This window comes from Acartia tonsa, chromosome 3, assembly GCF_053477335.1.
Source record: "Acartia tonsa isolate MP-2025a chromosome 3, ASM5347733v1, whole genome shotgun sequence".
Taxonomy (NCBI): domain Eukaryota; kingdom Metazoa; phylum Arthropoda; class Copepoda; order Calanoida; family Acartiidae; genus Acartia; species Acartia tonsa.
This window is the reverse complement of record NC_137262.1, coordinates 17,087,157-17,105,997: the sequence shown is the minus strand read 5'-3', so window position 1 is coordinate 17,105,997 and position 18,841 is coordinate 17,087,157. Positions and strand designations below refer to the sequence as shown.

At 33.2% G+C, this 18,841-nt stretch overlaps 2 protein-coding genes across 2 annotated transcripts in view; both read left to right on the top strand.

Moving 5' to 3' along the window:
• Positions 1–2,637: 2,637 nt before the first annotated feature.
• LOC145313495 (uncharacterized) lies at positions 2,638–18,632 on the top strand. Its single transcript, XM_080152929.1, has 6 exons — positions 2,638–2,731; positions 8,452–8,565; positions 9,297–9,365; positions 14,702–14,774; positions 17,716–17,822; positions 18,373–18,632. The coding sequence occupies exons 1-6, from the start codon at positions 2,645–2,647 to the stop codon at positions 18,442–18,444; spliced, it is 522 nt and encodes a 173-aa protein (XP_080009055.1). The 5' UTR covers positions 2,638–2,644; the 3' UTR covers positions 18,445–18,632.
• LOC145313489 (uncharacterized) overlaps positions 15,343–18,841 on the top strand; it is a 55,337-nt gene continuing 51,838 nt past the window's right edge. Inside the window, exon 1 of the mRNA XM_080152924.1 lies at positions 15,343–15,373. The gene's annotated coding sequence lies outside the window, so the exon portion shown is untranslated. The remainder of the gene's footprint in view (positions 15,374–18,841) is intronic.

Sequence of the window (18,841 nt, the reverse complement as noted above, 5' to 3'; positions counted from 1 at the left end):
TACGATATTGATTTCCCTGTATAAATATGACAATTTTATCCCTTGTTTGTTTTGGTAAGTGAATTGATTTAATAATATTTTTAGTAAACTAATTAAGTTCATAATTAATTTTGTTTAAATGCCCTATAAGAACATTTCAGAATATTAAAAATAATTTTAGTCCAGACAAAATTGCAAACATGGACAGGTAAAACCATAAGAAGCACAGTTATAAAAGGTTTTGAAATTTTGAATGTAAAACGGCTTATTTAGTGGATGTAGAATTAGTCAATACTGTTGCATACAATTTCTTCAAATCAGAAATAATATTATATTACAGTTAAATGTCTGTTTTTTTACTGTTTAAAGTTTAAAATATTTTATACCAGATGATAAAAATATAAACAATGGATAGACATACAGAAATTACAGCATAGAGTAGCCGTGCTTCTAAGAAACTTGACCACTAATTTTGTTCTCGGTCTCCAGGCTTATAAAGAATTATTTAACTACTTATAATAGCACACTAATAGATTATTAAATTAGTTGTTTACTAGGGATCTTAAGGAATAAAACAATGGAAATAAAATGTTGTCCACCAAAAAAATTTAAGGGTCTTTTGTAAAATAAAATAATTTTTAGAAAAGTATAAACACTAAGAATGGGAATAATAATGTAATTAATATTTTTCATTTATCTTTAGAGTATATTTGATACCATCTAAAAATTTAAATAATTGTCGTTTCCTTAAAGCATTTTTAACAGACATATTTATTACAAACAACTATTTTTAACTACAGCACGTCAAAGTCATTTTTTAAATTTTTCTACATTATTTTGAAGAGATATGTGTTTTAAGAATGTTATAATAAGGCTTAATATGAAACACTCTGCTTTAGTGTGGGGGGTAAACTAATTTTAAGGGGCAATATATCCCTACTAACCCCCGCAATAAGTTATACTTTACAAATATATCTGTATTTTTAGTAGCGATGCTACTCTATAATTTGAAATGTCTGTCCGTCTGTATATCTGAAACGTTTTGGGGGAAACTTGTCCCCAAAGTTTTATAATAACATTTTCTTAATCGTTGGCTTACCACCTTCGGAGACTTCAGTGAATTTTCATTGGTTGGCTCATTAACTGTTTAAACTATACAACCACTAATTTTAATCTACAGAAGGGGAATTTTTGTGATTCATCATTGGGGATGTACATTATCAGCCATTGTCTTATCCCTTTATATCCCTGCATTTTTACTAATACATGTTAGGTGTTAAAATTATAAACTGTAAATATGTATCTGTGCCAAAAAATGCAGTCTACAATAAAATATTATGCATTTCATATTCTTAAATAAAAATGTAATTGTACTTGAAGTTAACCAAAAACCAGAAAATTTATACATCACGTTTGCAAAATTGAATTTTTGCATCAAACTTTAGCCTTGGCTGCTTCAGTTTAGTACAAAATGTCTAGAATATACTTTCTATCTGGATCGAGACAGGGTAACTATAAACCTTTTAATATTCTTAAACCAACATAAGAATGAGATTCAACTATAGTATAGAGTCAATTTTTATGGTAAATATAGGTTTCTTATAGTTTTAATTGTAAATCTAACTTTGAAAACATCAAGAAAACAAGCTTTATATCGTTAAAAATGGAATATAAGCTATCACCACTTTCATATTGAAATGTCGAAAAGACCGTGAAAATTATATGTTATCAATTCAATCACATCAATTGTAAGATGATAGTTTAGCCAAGTAAACAAATGCATAATTATGTCTGTTTGTCTGTCGTGTTCTCCTTTTTTGAGAATATTTTTTCTCTGCCTCATTTCGATTTTTTAGGTAAACGATACAATATAATTTAGTGCAAAATTTCAGAAATTGCATCTTACAATTTCTTTCCTAAAACACGAAACTTATCTTCAAATAGAGGTCTGTTCGTGCGGAAATCAAAAGGATAGCTGATGGTAGAGTTTAACTAAGAGGTTTTTTTCTCATAAAACTGATAATGAATATAAAAGTTGTAAGATAAACAATAAGAGCTATTTCTAACGGACGAATGAATGAATAACTTTGGTTATCTATAATACAAAGTAGCTTGATGTCTATCTGTCCGTCCGTCCGTCCGTCCGTCTGAAGCTTAAGATCTCGGTAACCACTGAACCTATCGGATTCAACTCTTCAGGGAATATACCTACTGGTCCTGTGGTGGTTTTAGGCTATTTTCTTGGGGGGTGAGACACCCCCAAACCCCCTAAAAAACAAAAAATCCCCCCCCCCCATTTTTTTTCAGAACATTTCCTTGGTCCTTTTTTTTGCAGAACATTTCCTTGGTCCTTTTTTTTTGCAGAACATTTCCTTGGTCCTTTTTTTTGCAGAACATTTCCTTGGTCCTTTTTTATGCAGAACATTTCCCTGGTCCTTTTGCGAATTTCGCCTTAATTTTTTTTTATCACCTCTAGCCGCTAGTTGAAGATAAAATAAAAACTGTTAAGATAGCTATTCGTGGATATAGTTTTCCTTGTTCCGTCTTGATTCTTGATTCATATAATTTTATGAAATCGTGAATTTGTATATTTTTATTCACGGAAAATCAGACCATAATTCTTTATGAAAATTTTTTGATTCTCATTTTTTAAATTTCAGACAAAATGGCAATTTTAAATTTTGATGCAGGCATGATTGATAGAATGGCCTACGAGCTACATCCACATTCCAATGTTCTATCAGAGACGGAGGTGATTTTTTTATTTTGGCGCTGTTTTTTTTAGTAGCGAAGCTACTTTATAATTCGAAATATTCGTCCGTCCGTCTTTTCGACTGTCTGTAAGTAACGGTATGTGATAATTGTGATTTTCTTGGTTGCTATTCAAGATAAACGGTTGACATATTTTATGTAGATTCACTATACTGATGAGCATCCAGTATATAACATACTTGGTCCGAAGTGCTGTCGGCCATGCTACAAATACCAATATTTTATTAAAACGATTTCGTTTTTTAAAATATTTCATGACAATGAATATCTACTCTTTAACTAACTATATTCGTCGGTCCATCCAAACATTTGTTGTGCTTCACTACATATGGATGTTGTTATCCTTGTTTCTGCATCACTTTCTCCCCCAATAATCCCTATACCTGATATACGATAAGAACAGTTTTTACACTAGTGTCGGATTAATCAAGGACTTACAAACTTTTTAAACGTAAAATTTTAATGTTTCATGGAGGGGGGGGGGAGTTGAGGTTAGTTTCAAAGGTAAATTTCGGGGGGGGTGGAATCTAATACATTGCTTAAAATTTTCGGATCTACTGCAGTTCACGGTAAAATATTGCTGGTAAGCAATATTTCCGAAAATCTATGAATTTTAATGGCTGCTAGCTGCCAAAAGGCTAAACGTACAGATCATGCCCGCACACTGTTTTAAGCGACACAAGAAGGCCTACAAATAATCTGGAATAGCCATAAATCAATAATGCATAATTATCTCGCAGTGCAGAGAAATGTGCGAAAAAGACCTATTTTACGCGTTTTTTCTTCAGTGAAGCTTTCCCTGTGCATAGTTGAATCTTGGCTATTCCAGATTATTTGTAGGCCTTCTTATGCCGCTTAAAATGGTGTGTGGGTATGATCTGTACGTTCAGCCGTTTGGCAGCTAGCAGCCTTTAAAATTCATAGATTTTTGGAAATATTGCTTACCAGCAATATTTTACCGTGAACTGCAGTAGATCCAAATTTTCTTCATTCTATACCTTCCAAGGACGTTCTTGTTCTAAATAATAATTTACTATCTTTACTTTGATCTTCTTGCATAAAAGTAAAGTAAGTAATTTTAGCGCTAGAATGATCATTTTTTCGCAAAATCAAGGGATTCCATGGAGGGATTGGATGTAATGATATCTTTTTACAAACATAAATTTATAAATTGCTTAATATTACTTTTCTTTTCTATCCAAAATTTATCCCATGCATGTATTTCAAATTCACCGGATAATTTTAAAACACATCACAATTTTTCAAACTAAAAATATTTTGGGTCTTTTTTACTACATACCATCAGACCATTGGTCATAAGACTTACAAATAAGCTTTGTTGTCATAGTGTAAAACAGGAAACCAAAAATCATTTAACTAAATACTGTTTGTTATTACAAGGAAATATAAGAAAACAAGTACAAATTTTTCTAAATAAGTAGCGAAGCAGTAAGCTTACGGAAGGGTTAAGGGGAAGTATCAACACCACCTTTAAAAATTGAATTTTCACTTCCACTTTTTTCACCTCCTGAAGAAATAACCCCCTGCGCACTCCACTGAGCGCGGCAATATTTTTTGATAAATAAGCGAAATCTTTTATATCAAATTAAAAGCTAACTGGTATTAAGACTCAAAAAACAAACAAATAAAAAATAAGTATAAAAGTACTTGTAAGATTATCGATCGGTAAGTTGAACTTACGGATAATTCTTGATTATAGAGTAGCTGCTCTACTGAAGAGAATGTAAAATCGCTGAAGGGTGAAAAAAGTGATAATTTTGAATTATGGCGGATATTTTGGTAAATTAATGGAGTAGATACTTTGCAATGGACACGGATATTTAGTACTTTGATTATAAAATCTTTGTAATAATTTAGAAATTTAGAAAGTGCAGTTATGTAATTTTTCCGATTTACCGCCAGATCAGAACCGGTTCTCAGCCATACTGGAAAATCATGGATAATATCTTATCACAGACAGCTTTACACAAACATTAGAATTTTAAAAATATGAGATTAAGACCAGTTCTGTTAGCCCCGAGAGGCCGATAAATAACTATTATTGGCTTATGATCTACTAATGTTTGAGCTGTTTAATTCCTAATGTAATCTATAATACAAAGTAGAACGATGTCTGTATGTCTGTCTGTCTGTCCCTTAAGATCTCGATAACCACAGAACCGATTGGATTCTACTCTTCAGGGTATACACCTATTGGTCCTGTGGTGGTTTTAAGCTATTTTCTTGGGGGTGAGACACCCCCAACTCCACTAAAAATAAAAAAAATCCCCCCCCCATTTTATTTGTTTTTCTATTATTTAAAATTATTGGTGGAGTGGGGGCTTTTCGCCAGGTACTTAATTTTTTTTCTTCATTAATTACCTCTTGGGGCAAAGCCCCTAGAGGCTAGGGGCGAAGCCGCTAGTCTATAATACAAAGTAGAACGATGTCTGCCTATCTGTTTGTTTGTAGCGAAGCATCTCGCTAACCGCTGAACCGATCGGGTTCTCCTTTATAGGGTAGCCTTTCATTGGTCCCGGGAAGGTTTATAACTATTTTCATAGGGAGTGGGACACCCCCAACCCCACCCCCCCCCCCCCCCCAAAAAAAATACCCCCCCCAAAAAAAAAAAAAAATTTTCTTTTTAAAACTAAAATTAAAATAGTGGGGTCGACTAGCCCCCCCCCCAAAAAAAAAAAAAAAAAAATTTTAAAATTTTTAAAATTTTGCTTTTAAATCTGAATTATGAAAAATTGGTTTGATCAAACCTCTTGGGGCAAAGCCCCTAAAGGCGAAGCCGCTAGTTAAAATATATTGTGGCTGCACCACCACTAATAAGAGACAATTTAAATTTAGAGGGGAGGAGGAGCTAAACCCAAAAATTTAATACAAACATTATACGAATAAAATTTCCAAATATATGTTCCTGTCTCCATTTGTGGTTAAATAGATTTTTTTGTTAGTCACAATGAACAGGGATTCGACACATAAAGAAACCTTTTTGCTTCCATATTATCTGCATGTTAATAAACAATTTCTTACAAATGCAGCAATTTCTTTAAAATACAATGACAAAATTGTTTAATGCAGAAAATTGGGTCTATCATAGACTATAGCTATGCTTTCAAAACTGTAACATGGTTCATCATGTCGTGTTTGAAATTGATAGTACAATTTTATCATGACTGTATTTAAGATAAGAGCATATATTTGGACTTTTTAAAATCATTGCTTCTAAAAAGAATCAACAAAATTAACAAAAATAAGTGTGTAAATAGGGCTTTTATTATATGTCAAATTAAAAACATTTGTTTGTTAAATTGTATTACTTCTGTGTGCAAAAAGCTTCTTTTAAGAAATAAGGCATCTCTATAATTTTAACATCTGTCTGACAGTCGGTCCCAACATTACATAATGGGAAAGGTCAATTTCTCGCCTTCTATTTAAGATAGATCTTTAAAGCATATCATTGTTCTTAATACAATGTTGTACATATGTACATCTCACCTTTTTTGTATGATATGCTAATCCTCCAAACTCTGCTGTAAAAATAAGAAAGCTAATATTTCTATTAAAAAAATTTCCTTTGTAACTGACTACACCTTACTGCCTGTTTCAATGTTCATAATATAAAAAACAAATTGCTAAAGTTTCTTTGCTTCGATTCTAATGGCTTATGTCATCCTTGTTTGTAGAAAATAAATCATCAATTTACTGGTAATAAGTATATACTGTATAAAATTTTGTGATATGAAGATAAATTATGACAGATTTCCAAGATTATTTCCTTATGTTTCAATCATACTTTTTTATGACTTAAGCTACTCTACAATTCTGATTTTTTAATGATACTGCTAGCAGGCTAAAATAACTATAACCCCTTCTACCTCCTCCCCTCCAGAACAGCAACCTAAATTGAAGACAAATGTTCCCCTTTCAATATATACACATATATCCTAGATCCATTGATACATGCAAATTAATTTATTTACGAAAGAGGTAAATTTGTTGTTATAATTGGGGATGTGACGCCAATTGTCTTATCCCTTAAAATATGCCCATTTTCAGTAATACTTAGAACCGGTTCTAATCCAGCGGGTATTGATCGGATTCGAAGCCATACTGGAAACAGTGTTTATATTCCTTAATTCTTCTTTATCTATTACCCAAAAGCAATGTCTTATTATTATTATTAGTATATTTACACCTTATAAATAGATCATCTTTTTCTACAGTTTGAGCCACGCTTAGGATTTGTTTTGCTAATGACGCAGCTAATTACAGTGAACTGTATGTTAGCTTTGAGCGCATAGCAACTGCGCAAAAAATTTTAAGCGCGCGGAAGTTTATTTTGCATGTGGTAAAATTGCACCAAACTAAAAGTGCAAGTCATTTTGAGAATACTTAAAAAGTTTTCATTAGGTTTGCATTAGCCTCGTTCGAAATTCTGAGTGAAAATTTGACTATTGCTTTTAGTTTTTCTTCATATTAGAGAAGCTTCAAATAAGCCTTATAATAGTTTTATGCTATTTTATGTTTGAAACAAAGGCTTCGTTCTGTTCCCTCCTATTATGGCCTATATTCCATGCATATTTGTATCTACCAACTATAAATTAGCAAACTTGCAAAATTGTACCAATTAATCAAAAAATAAAATGTTTGTACACTCTACTCAGTGTATACGAGAATGATCGCGGGAAGATGATTGTGCGAAATTTTATTTCTGGTATTTTTTATTTTTAAGACTTCCTGCTAATATTTGTCTCGTTTTTGGCACTTCTGTAATTCACGTTCTATTAGAGCAGAAAGCTATTTAACTAGGGTATGCCAGTCCGTACGTTCGATAATATTATTCTAATAAAAATGGATGTTTTAGTTTTATACCCCTCCTTGTACTACCTTAATTTTAAGATTCAAAAGTTTTCAAGAAGTTTTTTTACTTTTTTAAGCTTGTTTATTTAGATGGGCAGTTACCCTCAAATTATATTTGGACCACAAACTAACATTTTAAAATTATATTGTTAGGTTAAGTAGGGGATAGAAAAGCCTTGTAATGACAGTACCCATAAGGGTAAAGCACCGTAGGATTATAGTCCCCGCAGGACCAGATTTTAGCTTCATCAAAAGTTTGAATAAAGATTGAGATGGGAGAACTGTATTTTTAAAAAGCTTGCCATAGAAGCACCTCTACTAAAACAAACTCAATAGATCTTTCTTAATAAATTTGTACTAATTTGAGTCTTCGTGTACTTGTTAACCTTAATCAATTAAGTTTGTTCCCTTTTCCTTAACAGTCAACAAACAAACTACAGATGTTCTTAAATGAAACGATAAATGCAAAAATAGCAACATTAGCTAAAAATGGAGACAAAAAAAAGTTTGCTGTTGATTCATTTACAAGAGCATAAAATTTTAAATATTTGAATTTTAATGGGCGTTCTAATCTTTTGGACACGGCTATAGAGCTGCTATAGTTTACACTTAATATACAATAAATTATGAGTATAATAGATGTATAATCCAGACATTTATTTCAGGTGGTGGGGACCTTTTTTGCCTGCTAGCAAATTACTTTATGGTCTTTTGTACCGATTTTGCTGTGATAACATTTCCGACGCTAAGGCTGATATGTATTGCTGATCCTTTCTGATTTTTTTTCAACTTTCATAGGGTGGAAGATTAATACTTTAATGATTTTAGGTGTGCCCCTGGACGCTGTTGCTGACCATGGCCATGACTCTGATGAAGGGGGTCCTCCCACACTACAACATGATTCTACCATTCATCACTGATGATCCTACAGTCAGGCAGGAGGTATCATACAATTGTTCTATCAATGTTAAAACTTTACATCAAAATTTGTCAAATACTTTTAATGCTACTTTGTAAAATTAGGTAAATTTAGAATCATTGCAATGAAAGAAATAATTCATACTCTCTCAAATTTGGGGTATAGTCCCTTTCGTGGCAACGCCACTTAAGGGACAATTCTTCGTATTTTAAAGTAGCCTCTCTCCTATTTCTAGCCCCTGCGAGGGGCTCTAACCCTGCAGGGCAATCACCTAACCCAATATAACCTAACTTAACCTAAAATAACCTATTAGAAGCCATTTTAAAAATACGACGAATCACCCCTTAAGGGGCGTTGCCACGAAAGGGACTATTCCCAAAATTTTAACACTCCGGTCATATGACAAAGAGCAGAAGTGTGCAGAGGGTTTTGTCAGGGGATGTACGACGTACGTACCGCACCTGAAAATTTTGGCACCCTCCTTTATCTAAAATCGAATTAGGGGGTGTTATGACTTTCTTTTACTCTGACATCCTCCTTGGTTATATTAGGGGGATGTAGACCCTTGTCAAGGTAGGGGTAGAGGGGTGTATGGGGGTGTACACCTTGATTTTGCCAGGGAGGTTTGTACACACGCCTTCTGCACGCCTCTGACCAGAAGGTAAATTTTTAAGGTAAAGAGTACGACACAGTGTGGTCCAGCATCTAGCACAACTCTGGGGTACCTGACCATTTATCTATTCTTTTCGTATAGGTAGAGAATATTCTGAGCTCCCCTGAGTTTGATACCAACATGGAGAAATTTTTCATAGAGGATATCAAGGTTGGTAAATATAAGCAGCGAAGCTACTCTATACGTGGTTGTGTATGTTTGTCATCTTTCTTCTTGGCCACTTAATTCGCTCTGTTCTTTCTCTCTCCTTTTAAAAATATTTTAACACATATGAGGAGGTTTAATAATTATTTCAGTATAGTTTTCAGTTTGATATATTTCATTTGAATATTAGAAAAGTAACCTAATTTTCCTTGCTATATCTATTTTGGCATTTATAGAATGTATTTATAGTATGAAATTTATGACCGGCTCAAGTGAAAGTAGACCATTTTGATTTGCACTATTTTTGTATGCAAGTTTGACCAGTTTATTTGTAGGTTAAAGTTAAGAATGCATCTGATTAAGGGCGAGGGAGCGGCGGATTTGTTGAGAATTTAAGCTATTAAAAATAAAAAAATTAACAAGTTTTTAGTGGACCATGGTCATTAATCATCTATGTAGAACATTATGCATTAAAAAACTAAATTTGCTAGTAATTTAAAAGGAGTAAAAAATGAACATATACTAAAAATAAATTCTCGAAGCTTTTTGTAGTGCCTATAAAAAATGACGTCATACTGGCCTGTCATTGGTAAGTTAGTCTGTGTATTGGTCTATCATTTCTATATTCTTTATACTAAAGTTGCTTTAAGTTTGTGTGTTTGTCCAATTAGTATTTCAATTATGTGAGGAATGATAGGTCTTTAATTTTTAGTCATGTTTTGATGTCAGGCAGTTCAAGTATATTTTCTGTTGCGGTAGTTAAACCCCCAAACAGATTTCACTTATATATTCAACATGTTAATTGTAAAACGTACTAAAAAGGGCTCGCGAGCCGCCGATTTAAAGCCCATTTCGTCTGCTTGGATCTGCTTAATGAGAGTTTCAGTTGATTTATTTGCTGTTATAAGCAATAACCTGCTTTTGGCGGATTACATTTAATATTTTCCATATGATGCAGCTGGGATGCGACTGCAGGTTGTCTGCAGATGCAACTGCCGAGCCATGAGGAAAATATAAACGCTTGCACCATATTTTCATAGTCATCAATTTAGATTTATATCAAGGTCATGATGTTTCAAAATTGACCATCTTGCATGCATTTAATTTTGACATGTTCAATTTTTAAATTTTAAATGTTTTTTGGTTGCCAATTATCTTGGGGCATATTCCCGTCTGTCTATCCAAAGTTTCGCTTTTTTGACGTATTACGAAATCTTCCTTGTTTAAATGCATTTTGTTGGTTCATTACCAAATTTAAAAACAACTAACATGCAAAAAGCAAATACATAACCCTTAAATTAGACCAAATAATGCAAATTCTAAATTGCCATGCACACATTCTTTTTTAGAGGTAGATTTAAGAATAGTTGAAAGAAACGAGGATAATTGTATTGGATAAATATGTAATTTATTAGCGCATGTGCCCCTAGTTCATTCAAATGGATAAGAGGATGTTAAATTGCTTAAACCATAAAAAGAAGTTATTGAAATCTATAACCTCAGAAAAAAAGCTTACTATTTTATATTAATACTAGCAGCTTCGCCCCTAGCCTCTAGGGGCTTTGCCCCAAGAGGTGATAAAAAAAGTGAAATTCGTAAAAGGACCAGGGAAATCTTCAGCAAAAAATCATTTTAGTTAATTTCCTCATTAACACCGCCCTCCGCCCCTCATTATAAACAATACTCAATGCTATTATGGGTTTTAAAAATCATGCCGATGTTGTCAAAATAATGAGCTAAAAATCCTGTGCACGTAGGTTGGATAAACAAACTGAAATAACGACAAACCCTTCCAATTACTTTGGAATGGTTATTACCACTCTTTATAAAATTACCTGGTTAATTTTTGAAAGTGTAGTTTTTCCCCGTTCATCTGTCCAATAAAGATCTGTCCATATGTATGTAATGTATATAAACAATTTTGTTTATTAAGCTGTCCCCTCTATATGTGTCAATGTTCTTTTGTTCTACCGCCTGATATTAGATCTTCGCTTTAATGGATGTTGTCATTCTTGTTTATAAGAAAAATTGGATGAAATCAATAGGTATATGAATCAATACATACAAACCTTGAATCTTTTATAATATTTATTCCTTTTCTGGATCAAAAGTTTTCATTTAAGTACTTTAGATAGTAAGTGTTAATTTAATGTTAATTTTATTAATTGTACTTAAAATTCTTGACCTTCGGTAAACATTAAACAATTTTTATTGCTTTGACACCTTTGAGAGTAAAAGTGTGATTTTATATAAAATAGAAGTAGCTCCATAATTGACTTTCTCAATGAACATAATTTAGTATTGTTGGTTCATCGCCCAATATGATCTATGTAAATATTGGATGCAGGGAGGAAGGGAGGGGACAACGGGCAATTAATTCAATTTAAGAGTTTTCGCTGAAAGGCCATGAAAACCAGATTTATCCAGAAAATTTGAAGAAATTCACAAAGTAAGTGAGAAAGAGTTCTAAGAAAAAAGCATCTACTTATAAATTAGCCTATCAGTACATCACAATGAAATAAACATTCTGTAATTGATCATTAGAAAAAAATCGCTCTTAGAACTTCTTCATCTCTTCTCCTATATATTATTAACTTCCACTAAAATTCAAGATAACACGATGGGTTCTTAGATTGTTTTTTTCTAGGACATTTTGACATTTTCTATGAAAAAGTATTTGTTAGAACCAGCCGAATTAATTATTTTCAATATAAATATTTTGTCTGCTAAAAAAGTCCCCAAATTCAGCCTAAACCCTTCACCAATACTTTAAGCTGGTACCCAAGGTTTAAGACCCTAAAATATTGAATATTTGATCCATTGTCCCCTCCCTTACTCCCTGTATTGCATGCAAAATTCAGACACACGGTACACGTGTAGGTGGACAAAAGCCAGACATTAGTACAGTAACCCTAACTTTGAATTAGAAGGGAGGTGGGGAGATGGTTATTTCCAGGAGGGTGAAAAGAAAAGTTAAGAGAGGGGGAGGGGATTTTGGCCAATTGTCCCCATGTATGTTTTCTCTCTAAAGCGTTGTATAAAATGGTTATTTACGATGCACATAAAAAGGAAAGTAGATAGTAGAATTCAAGTTCTAAGCATTTTATATCCAAACAAAAATGTGTACTCACTAGCATTGATTCAGGTATAGGACATACAACAATATGTTATGCAACAAAGTATAAATGTGAAATTCTGCCTTTGTTGACCTATAAACTTTGGGGAGGAAAAGGTTTGGAAATTACATAAATATAACTTGTAACATCTTTCCCTGCATAACCTTTAATCAGATATTGAGTTAGCAGTGAGTTGTAAATTAATAAATAGACTTTAGGAAGGATAAGTTAATGTTTGTATGCTTATCATAATAGCTAGCTGCTCCGTCACTTTCCTCTAGGGGAAACTTAAATGGATGCAGTAGAAACCAGTGAGAGGTTATAAAACCTTACATGAAGCGTGTGTAGAAAGGAGAAAACAAACGAGTTCAATAGATTTTAATGGATAGACACACATATAAACATCCCCTGTCTTTTATATTGGGATTATAGATATATATTAGGGTTGGCAATCCGGATCCGGAATCCGCCCAATTTTGGAATCCGAATCCGGAATCAGTTTTTTTAATAGCGGATTTCGGATTCTTATTTGGTAGGCTATAATTAGCGTCTTGAGGTTTTTCTTTCAACTCCTCTTTGAAGGCAAAGATTTTCATCATTATAGAGAACACCAAGAACATTGATTTTTAGGACATATGTAGCACTTAATTTAAAAAAAAAAATTTAAAATCCTTTTCTCGTATTCATTCGAATCCGGTGGATAGGAACCGGTTCTCATCCATACGAAAAAACTATGTCTAGCATCGTATTATATCCAGCTTTCTACGAATATAAAAATGTACAATCATAAGATTAAAACCAGTTTTTTTAGCCGGTGCCTTCGGCACCACGGGGCTAAAAAAACTAGTTTTAATCTCATAATTGTACATTCTATATCCGCGGAAAGCCGTTTATAATACGATGCGAGAAATAACTATTAAAATATTGGTAGAATTCGGAATCCGAATCCGGAATCCGCCACTTTTTTTGACGGATTCTTTAAGAATCCGGAATCCGGCCCAAAAATTCGACGGATTGCCATCACTAATATATATATAAATTTATTGTTTACAGCACATACCAAAATTCTAAACTATTCAAGACAAGTAAAAATAGCTGCTAATCCCTGCTTTTAAAATCAAATGAAAAGTATACAGCCTTGTTGACCTTTGATAAGAATCAATTCTAGACACTTAACTTCTCCTTTAGTTATTAGGTCCGTATGTAATGAAAGGCGTTTCTTTGACACAATTGTAAAGAAGCTGCACTGTGAAAAAAATGGCAGATCAAGGCCGCTAATCTGTAAGATATAGGTCTTTAACTATTGCGAGAAGAATTAATTTGTTGTAGGGGGTAATTATCTCCAAAATTCCTAGTTCCAGTCAGTGATTGTATAAGAGACCAAAAAATATGTCGTAAATTAATTTGAGCGCAACTAACAAACAAAAACGTCCAAGATCGTGTTGAGCTCTTTTTAACATAATTGTACTTGCTAAAATTAGTTGCAGCTTTTTGTTAACCAAATGTAAATCAACCATACAGCCATATTAGACAGGATATATTGATCATAATGCATTTTCTCGTATTCATTGGAATACGGTGGATAGGAACCGGTTCTCATCCATACGAAAAAACTATGTCTAGCATCGTATCATATCCAGCTTTCTACGAATATAAAAATGTACAATCATAAGATTAAAACCAGTTTTTTTAGCCCGTGCCTTCGGCACCTCGGGGCCAAAAGAAACTGGTTTTAATCTTATAATTGTACATTCTATATCCGCGGAAAGCCGTTTATAATACGATGAAAGAAATAACTATTCTTGGTGCTCTATGCCTTTTTACCCTAATATCCGTATCCAAAATAGCATATGTGCGCAAGCCAAGGATGTACATTTTCAAATTTCTATTTAAATGTATGTTCAACATATAGACACTTATATGTCAAACTTTTCTGCAGTTATTATTGAGAATTTTAAGGACGCACAAGCTTTTTTGATGAGAGTAAAATGAGCGGTTTCAAAGTTTTGAGGAAGTGGGGTACTATGATGTATTTTTTATATTTAGAGGGGGGGGGGGGGGTAAAATGAGGCGTTTCCAAGTTTGAGGAAGGGTAAATACCGATTTACTAAAAAAAAACACTGAAAAACTGTTTAACTATCAAATTAACGGCTGCAGTTACTGAGATTTTAGAAAAACAGACAGACATTTAAACATTCAGTCACTTAATATTGCGTGTTATTTCAGGAAAACCTGCAAGGGCCAATCAACGAGAAACTTGTTAAGAGCAGCCAACTTGCAAATCAAATTGTATCTTCAGGTAGCAACTTCAGTACAATATATTTATAGCAATATGACCAGCTTAACGTGTCAGGTTCGAGTCTGGACCATTTCACTCAGTGTCCGGTTCAAATCTCGACCGAACCCCGCGTCATAACTAAAGATGTTAAAATTTGTCCTTTTAATGCACGACATAAGAAGCCAGAGTAGGGAAAATACCTTGACCAAAAACTTAAACAAATCATCAACTTGCACTGCTAGGACTTTCAAACACAGGTGTGTAATCAAATAGTTAGTTTCGTGTAAGACATAATGTTACAAAATTAGGTACCTTTTTACTATTTGCCGTGCAGAAATAACTTATTGTAGAATATTTTTGGCTCCACTATATTTAAATGCAAATTAAATTACTTTGCATCTACCCACAAAATGTGTTTTTGCTTTGTTCAAAGTTATAATTCGTTTGGAAATTTAACTGACAGAACTATCATTTAATCTTGTTAATTTAAGCAAAGTAACAAAATTGCAATATGATTATTTAAAAATTCGACCATAACAAATAATCGAGGCTTTTAATTTTTAACTGCAACTGCCTATAAAACTGACCTAGCTAAATTTGCTTGATTCACTTCACTAAGAAATACGCTTGATTATTAAGATTTTTTTGCAGAATATACACCCCTGGATCATCTTTAAAGATATGCGGAAGCCTTTTAATTTATTTTCAATTAATTTAAAACACATGATATACCAGTTAGAATAGGGGTTTTCGATGCAAAGCTCCACTACAACTGTTAAGAAGTTCGATATTGAATGCATTATAACAGGGATGAAGGGATCTAAAGCATACAATTATCTAAATCTCAAAATATCTGTCTATATGATTGAATTTTACCAATAGTAATTGTAAGGCAGGGATAAATATTTTAACTTTAAAGTTTTAAAGTGAAAAAAGTAAGGTTTAATTAAAATAAAAACAAATTGGTTCCTTTTTTATTAATATAACCGTCTTTTATTCATATCCTTACCTTTCCTCCCGGATTTAGGTATTAGAGTGTGATTTTGCAATAAAATTCAATTAAAGATCAAAAATTTTTACTGAATGTACACTTCATAAATTAAATCATGCCTGAATAATGAAATATCATTATCGAGTCCAATTTACTTTACATTCTTATAATAACAAACTTAATGGTCTGTTTGTTTGTATTGACACTGAAGCTTTTCATATCTATAATACAAAGTAGAACGATGCCTGTCTGTCTGTTTGTTTGTAGCGAAGGTTCTCGCTAACCGTTGCACTGATCGGGTTCTCCTTTACAGGGTAGCTTCTCATTGGTCCCGGGAAGGTTTTTAACTATTTTCTTGGAGGGTAGGACACCCCTAACACCCCCCCTCAAAAAAATGAAAAATAACCCCTCCAAAAGAAAAAATTTTTTTTAAATTTTATTTAAAATCTAAAACACGAAAAATTAGTTTGATAAAACCTCTTAGGGCAAAGCCCCTAGAGGCTAGGGGCGAAGCCGCTAGTAAAACAAAAAGTAAAAGAGGGGGGAGGGAGTTGACCTTCTCCCTCTACCTAGAGAGCCATAAAATGCCTTTATATATCATGAAGAAAATGCATTTTAAGTCAACATTTTAATAAAAACTCGTTGGCAATTTAAGTAACATAATATTATCTTGTTAAGTGCATAGTTACATTTACTGCCTAATAAAAATTTATATCTGCCAATTAAACCTTTAACTTTTTACTTCAATTTTTCCTACTATTCTCACTGCCAATAATATTTGTAAGTAACAGGATGTATCTATGCATAGGCGTCCAAGGGGGGGGGGAGTAATGGGGCGATTACCCCCCCCAATTTTTTTTTCATTTTACCCCCCATTCTAAATTTACCCCTACCCTGGGGGTGCCGTAGGCACCCCCAACCATTTAGGAGGGGGTATTTACCCCCCCCAAACAATTTGGGGGGGTAAATACCCCCCCCAAAATAAAAAGCTTGGACGCCCCTGTATCTATGTTTGTGTAATCTATGTGTTTCAAGTGATAAGTATAAAGGAAATTACCATAATTTTCATTACGTGCCCTGTCGCTTTTCTAAAGAATCAAATCTAATAAGTAGATTAAGGAAAAATATTCAAATTTTTGTTCAATGTATAGTATTGTAGACAGTTTTCCGCCGATAAGAAAAATTAAGGACTAATTCTTGTTGTGTTGGTACCAAAAAAAGCTTTCAAAAATATGATGCAATATATATTCGTTATCAATATTGTTATCTGCACATTGGATTTTATCCTGTTAGTATTGAGTCGGATTCATTACTAAAACCTCTGATCCACCAAAACAGGAATAATCCTATAAGGGGGGGGGGGGGGGGGGGGGTAAATGCAACCATCTAGTAATCAGTGAGCAAATGGCACTTAGAATTCGAATTTCGATCTGAACTTTTGCATGAGTAATCCTTGGAAGGTCTATTTTCCCAAAATCGAACAAAAAGTTGGAAAAGTAACGGCTGGCGGCTCAACCGTTTTTTTTTGCCTATTTTCAGGGTAAATCCATCACCAATTACGTAGGAATCAACTTTTTAAAGCATATTTTTGGTTTAATTCCTGTTAAATAATAGCAATAACCATTTTTAAAACTTCTAGTACCGACAGCTACCGTCTAGAACCGTTTGAAAGCGTTTTGGAGTGGAAAAAGTATTATGTGGAGATAGGTTTCGTGACTAATTTAAAATATAGATATCCATGGCAAATGGCAAAACGGCTAAGCCGCCAGCCGTTACTTTTCCAACTTTTTGTTCGATTTAGGGAAAATAGACCTACCAAGGATTACTCATGCAAAAGTTCAGATCGAAATTCGAATTCTAAGTGCCATATGCTCACTGATTACGAGATGGTTGCATTAACCCCCCCCCCCCCTTTTGCATATCCGCAGATAACTGTCTATAATACAATGTGATAAAACTATTACTTTTTAGGTGGAAATATCATCGAGGCCTTATCTGCTATGAGACAGAAAAACCTTGGCGGAGATGTGGAGACAAATGAAATAGAATCAAGACAACACACACCATCCATGATCGAGGAACTGAATTAGTTTATTAAAGCCCAACTATTGGAAGAACTATAGTGGGTCCCAAGATATTAACATCCTTACTATTGCAGACAACTGATCCATTAACTTTACGACCTTTTAACATTGTAATGAGTTGCGTCTATTTTTATGCCAATTCATTCCCTGCCTACTCTTACTTTAAATGTTTCACATTTGACAGTAGGGACAACTTTTAACAAGCTGATGCACAGCAGTTTCAGTACAGTAGCGGTCTCCTTGTTAGAACTTGAAACGATTAATCGATTTGGGTTGGTATTCTTATTCAATCCCTCCTTTACGAAAAAAAATCCTAGGATGTATTGTTTAAATTTTCCTAAAAAAAAGGGTTAAGGGTACTTGCAAAGAAATGTTCGTGTCCAACCTTATCCACCATTTAAACTACAATAATTTTACTTTCATTAATGACAATAGTCGAAATGCATTAATATGGTTCTTTGACTTATCCCTTAAGATAACTGGGTATTTGTGTCTAGTGAAGAAAATCACTTTATTAAAAACTAATTCTGTTTCAAATCTCTAGACATTCCTTATAATTGGTGAAGAATTAAGAAATCTATACAATGCCTATTCTAATATAAACAACCAGAAGTAAAGAAGATGATATATAAAGATTTCTATTTTTTCTAGTCATAACTCATCTTATTGACCTTGTTATTATCGTTTGTTATTGTTATCATTTATTTGTTAAATCTTTGTTATTTATTTTTGTTACTTATTGCTATTTACTACCTAGTTATTTTAGCTTTCTTATTTGTTAAATATATATTTTTCGCATCAGGATTTAAACTGCTTTTACTCATTCCTTTTAATTAATTTTTTCACTTATGACGGGTTCGAGCTTGGAACTTAACTTATTGCTTGAGAACACACTTTTGTGTATATTGCAGTTTGCAAATAAGAGAAACAATGAAAGGGGGGGGGGGGGGTTAATGCAACCATCTCGTAATCAGTGAGCAAATGGCACTTAGAATTCGAAATTTTATCTGAAA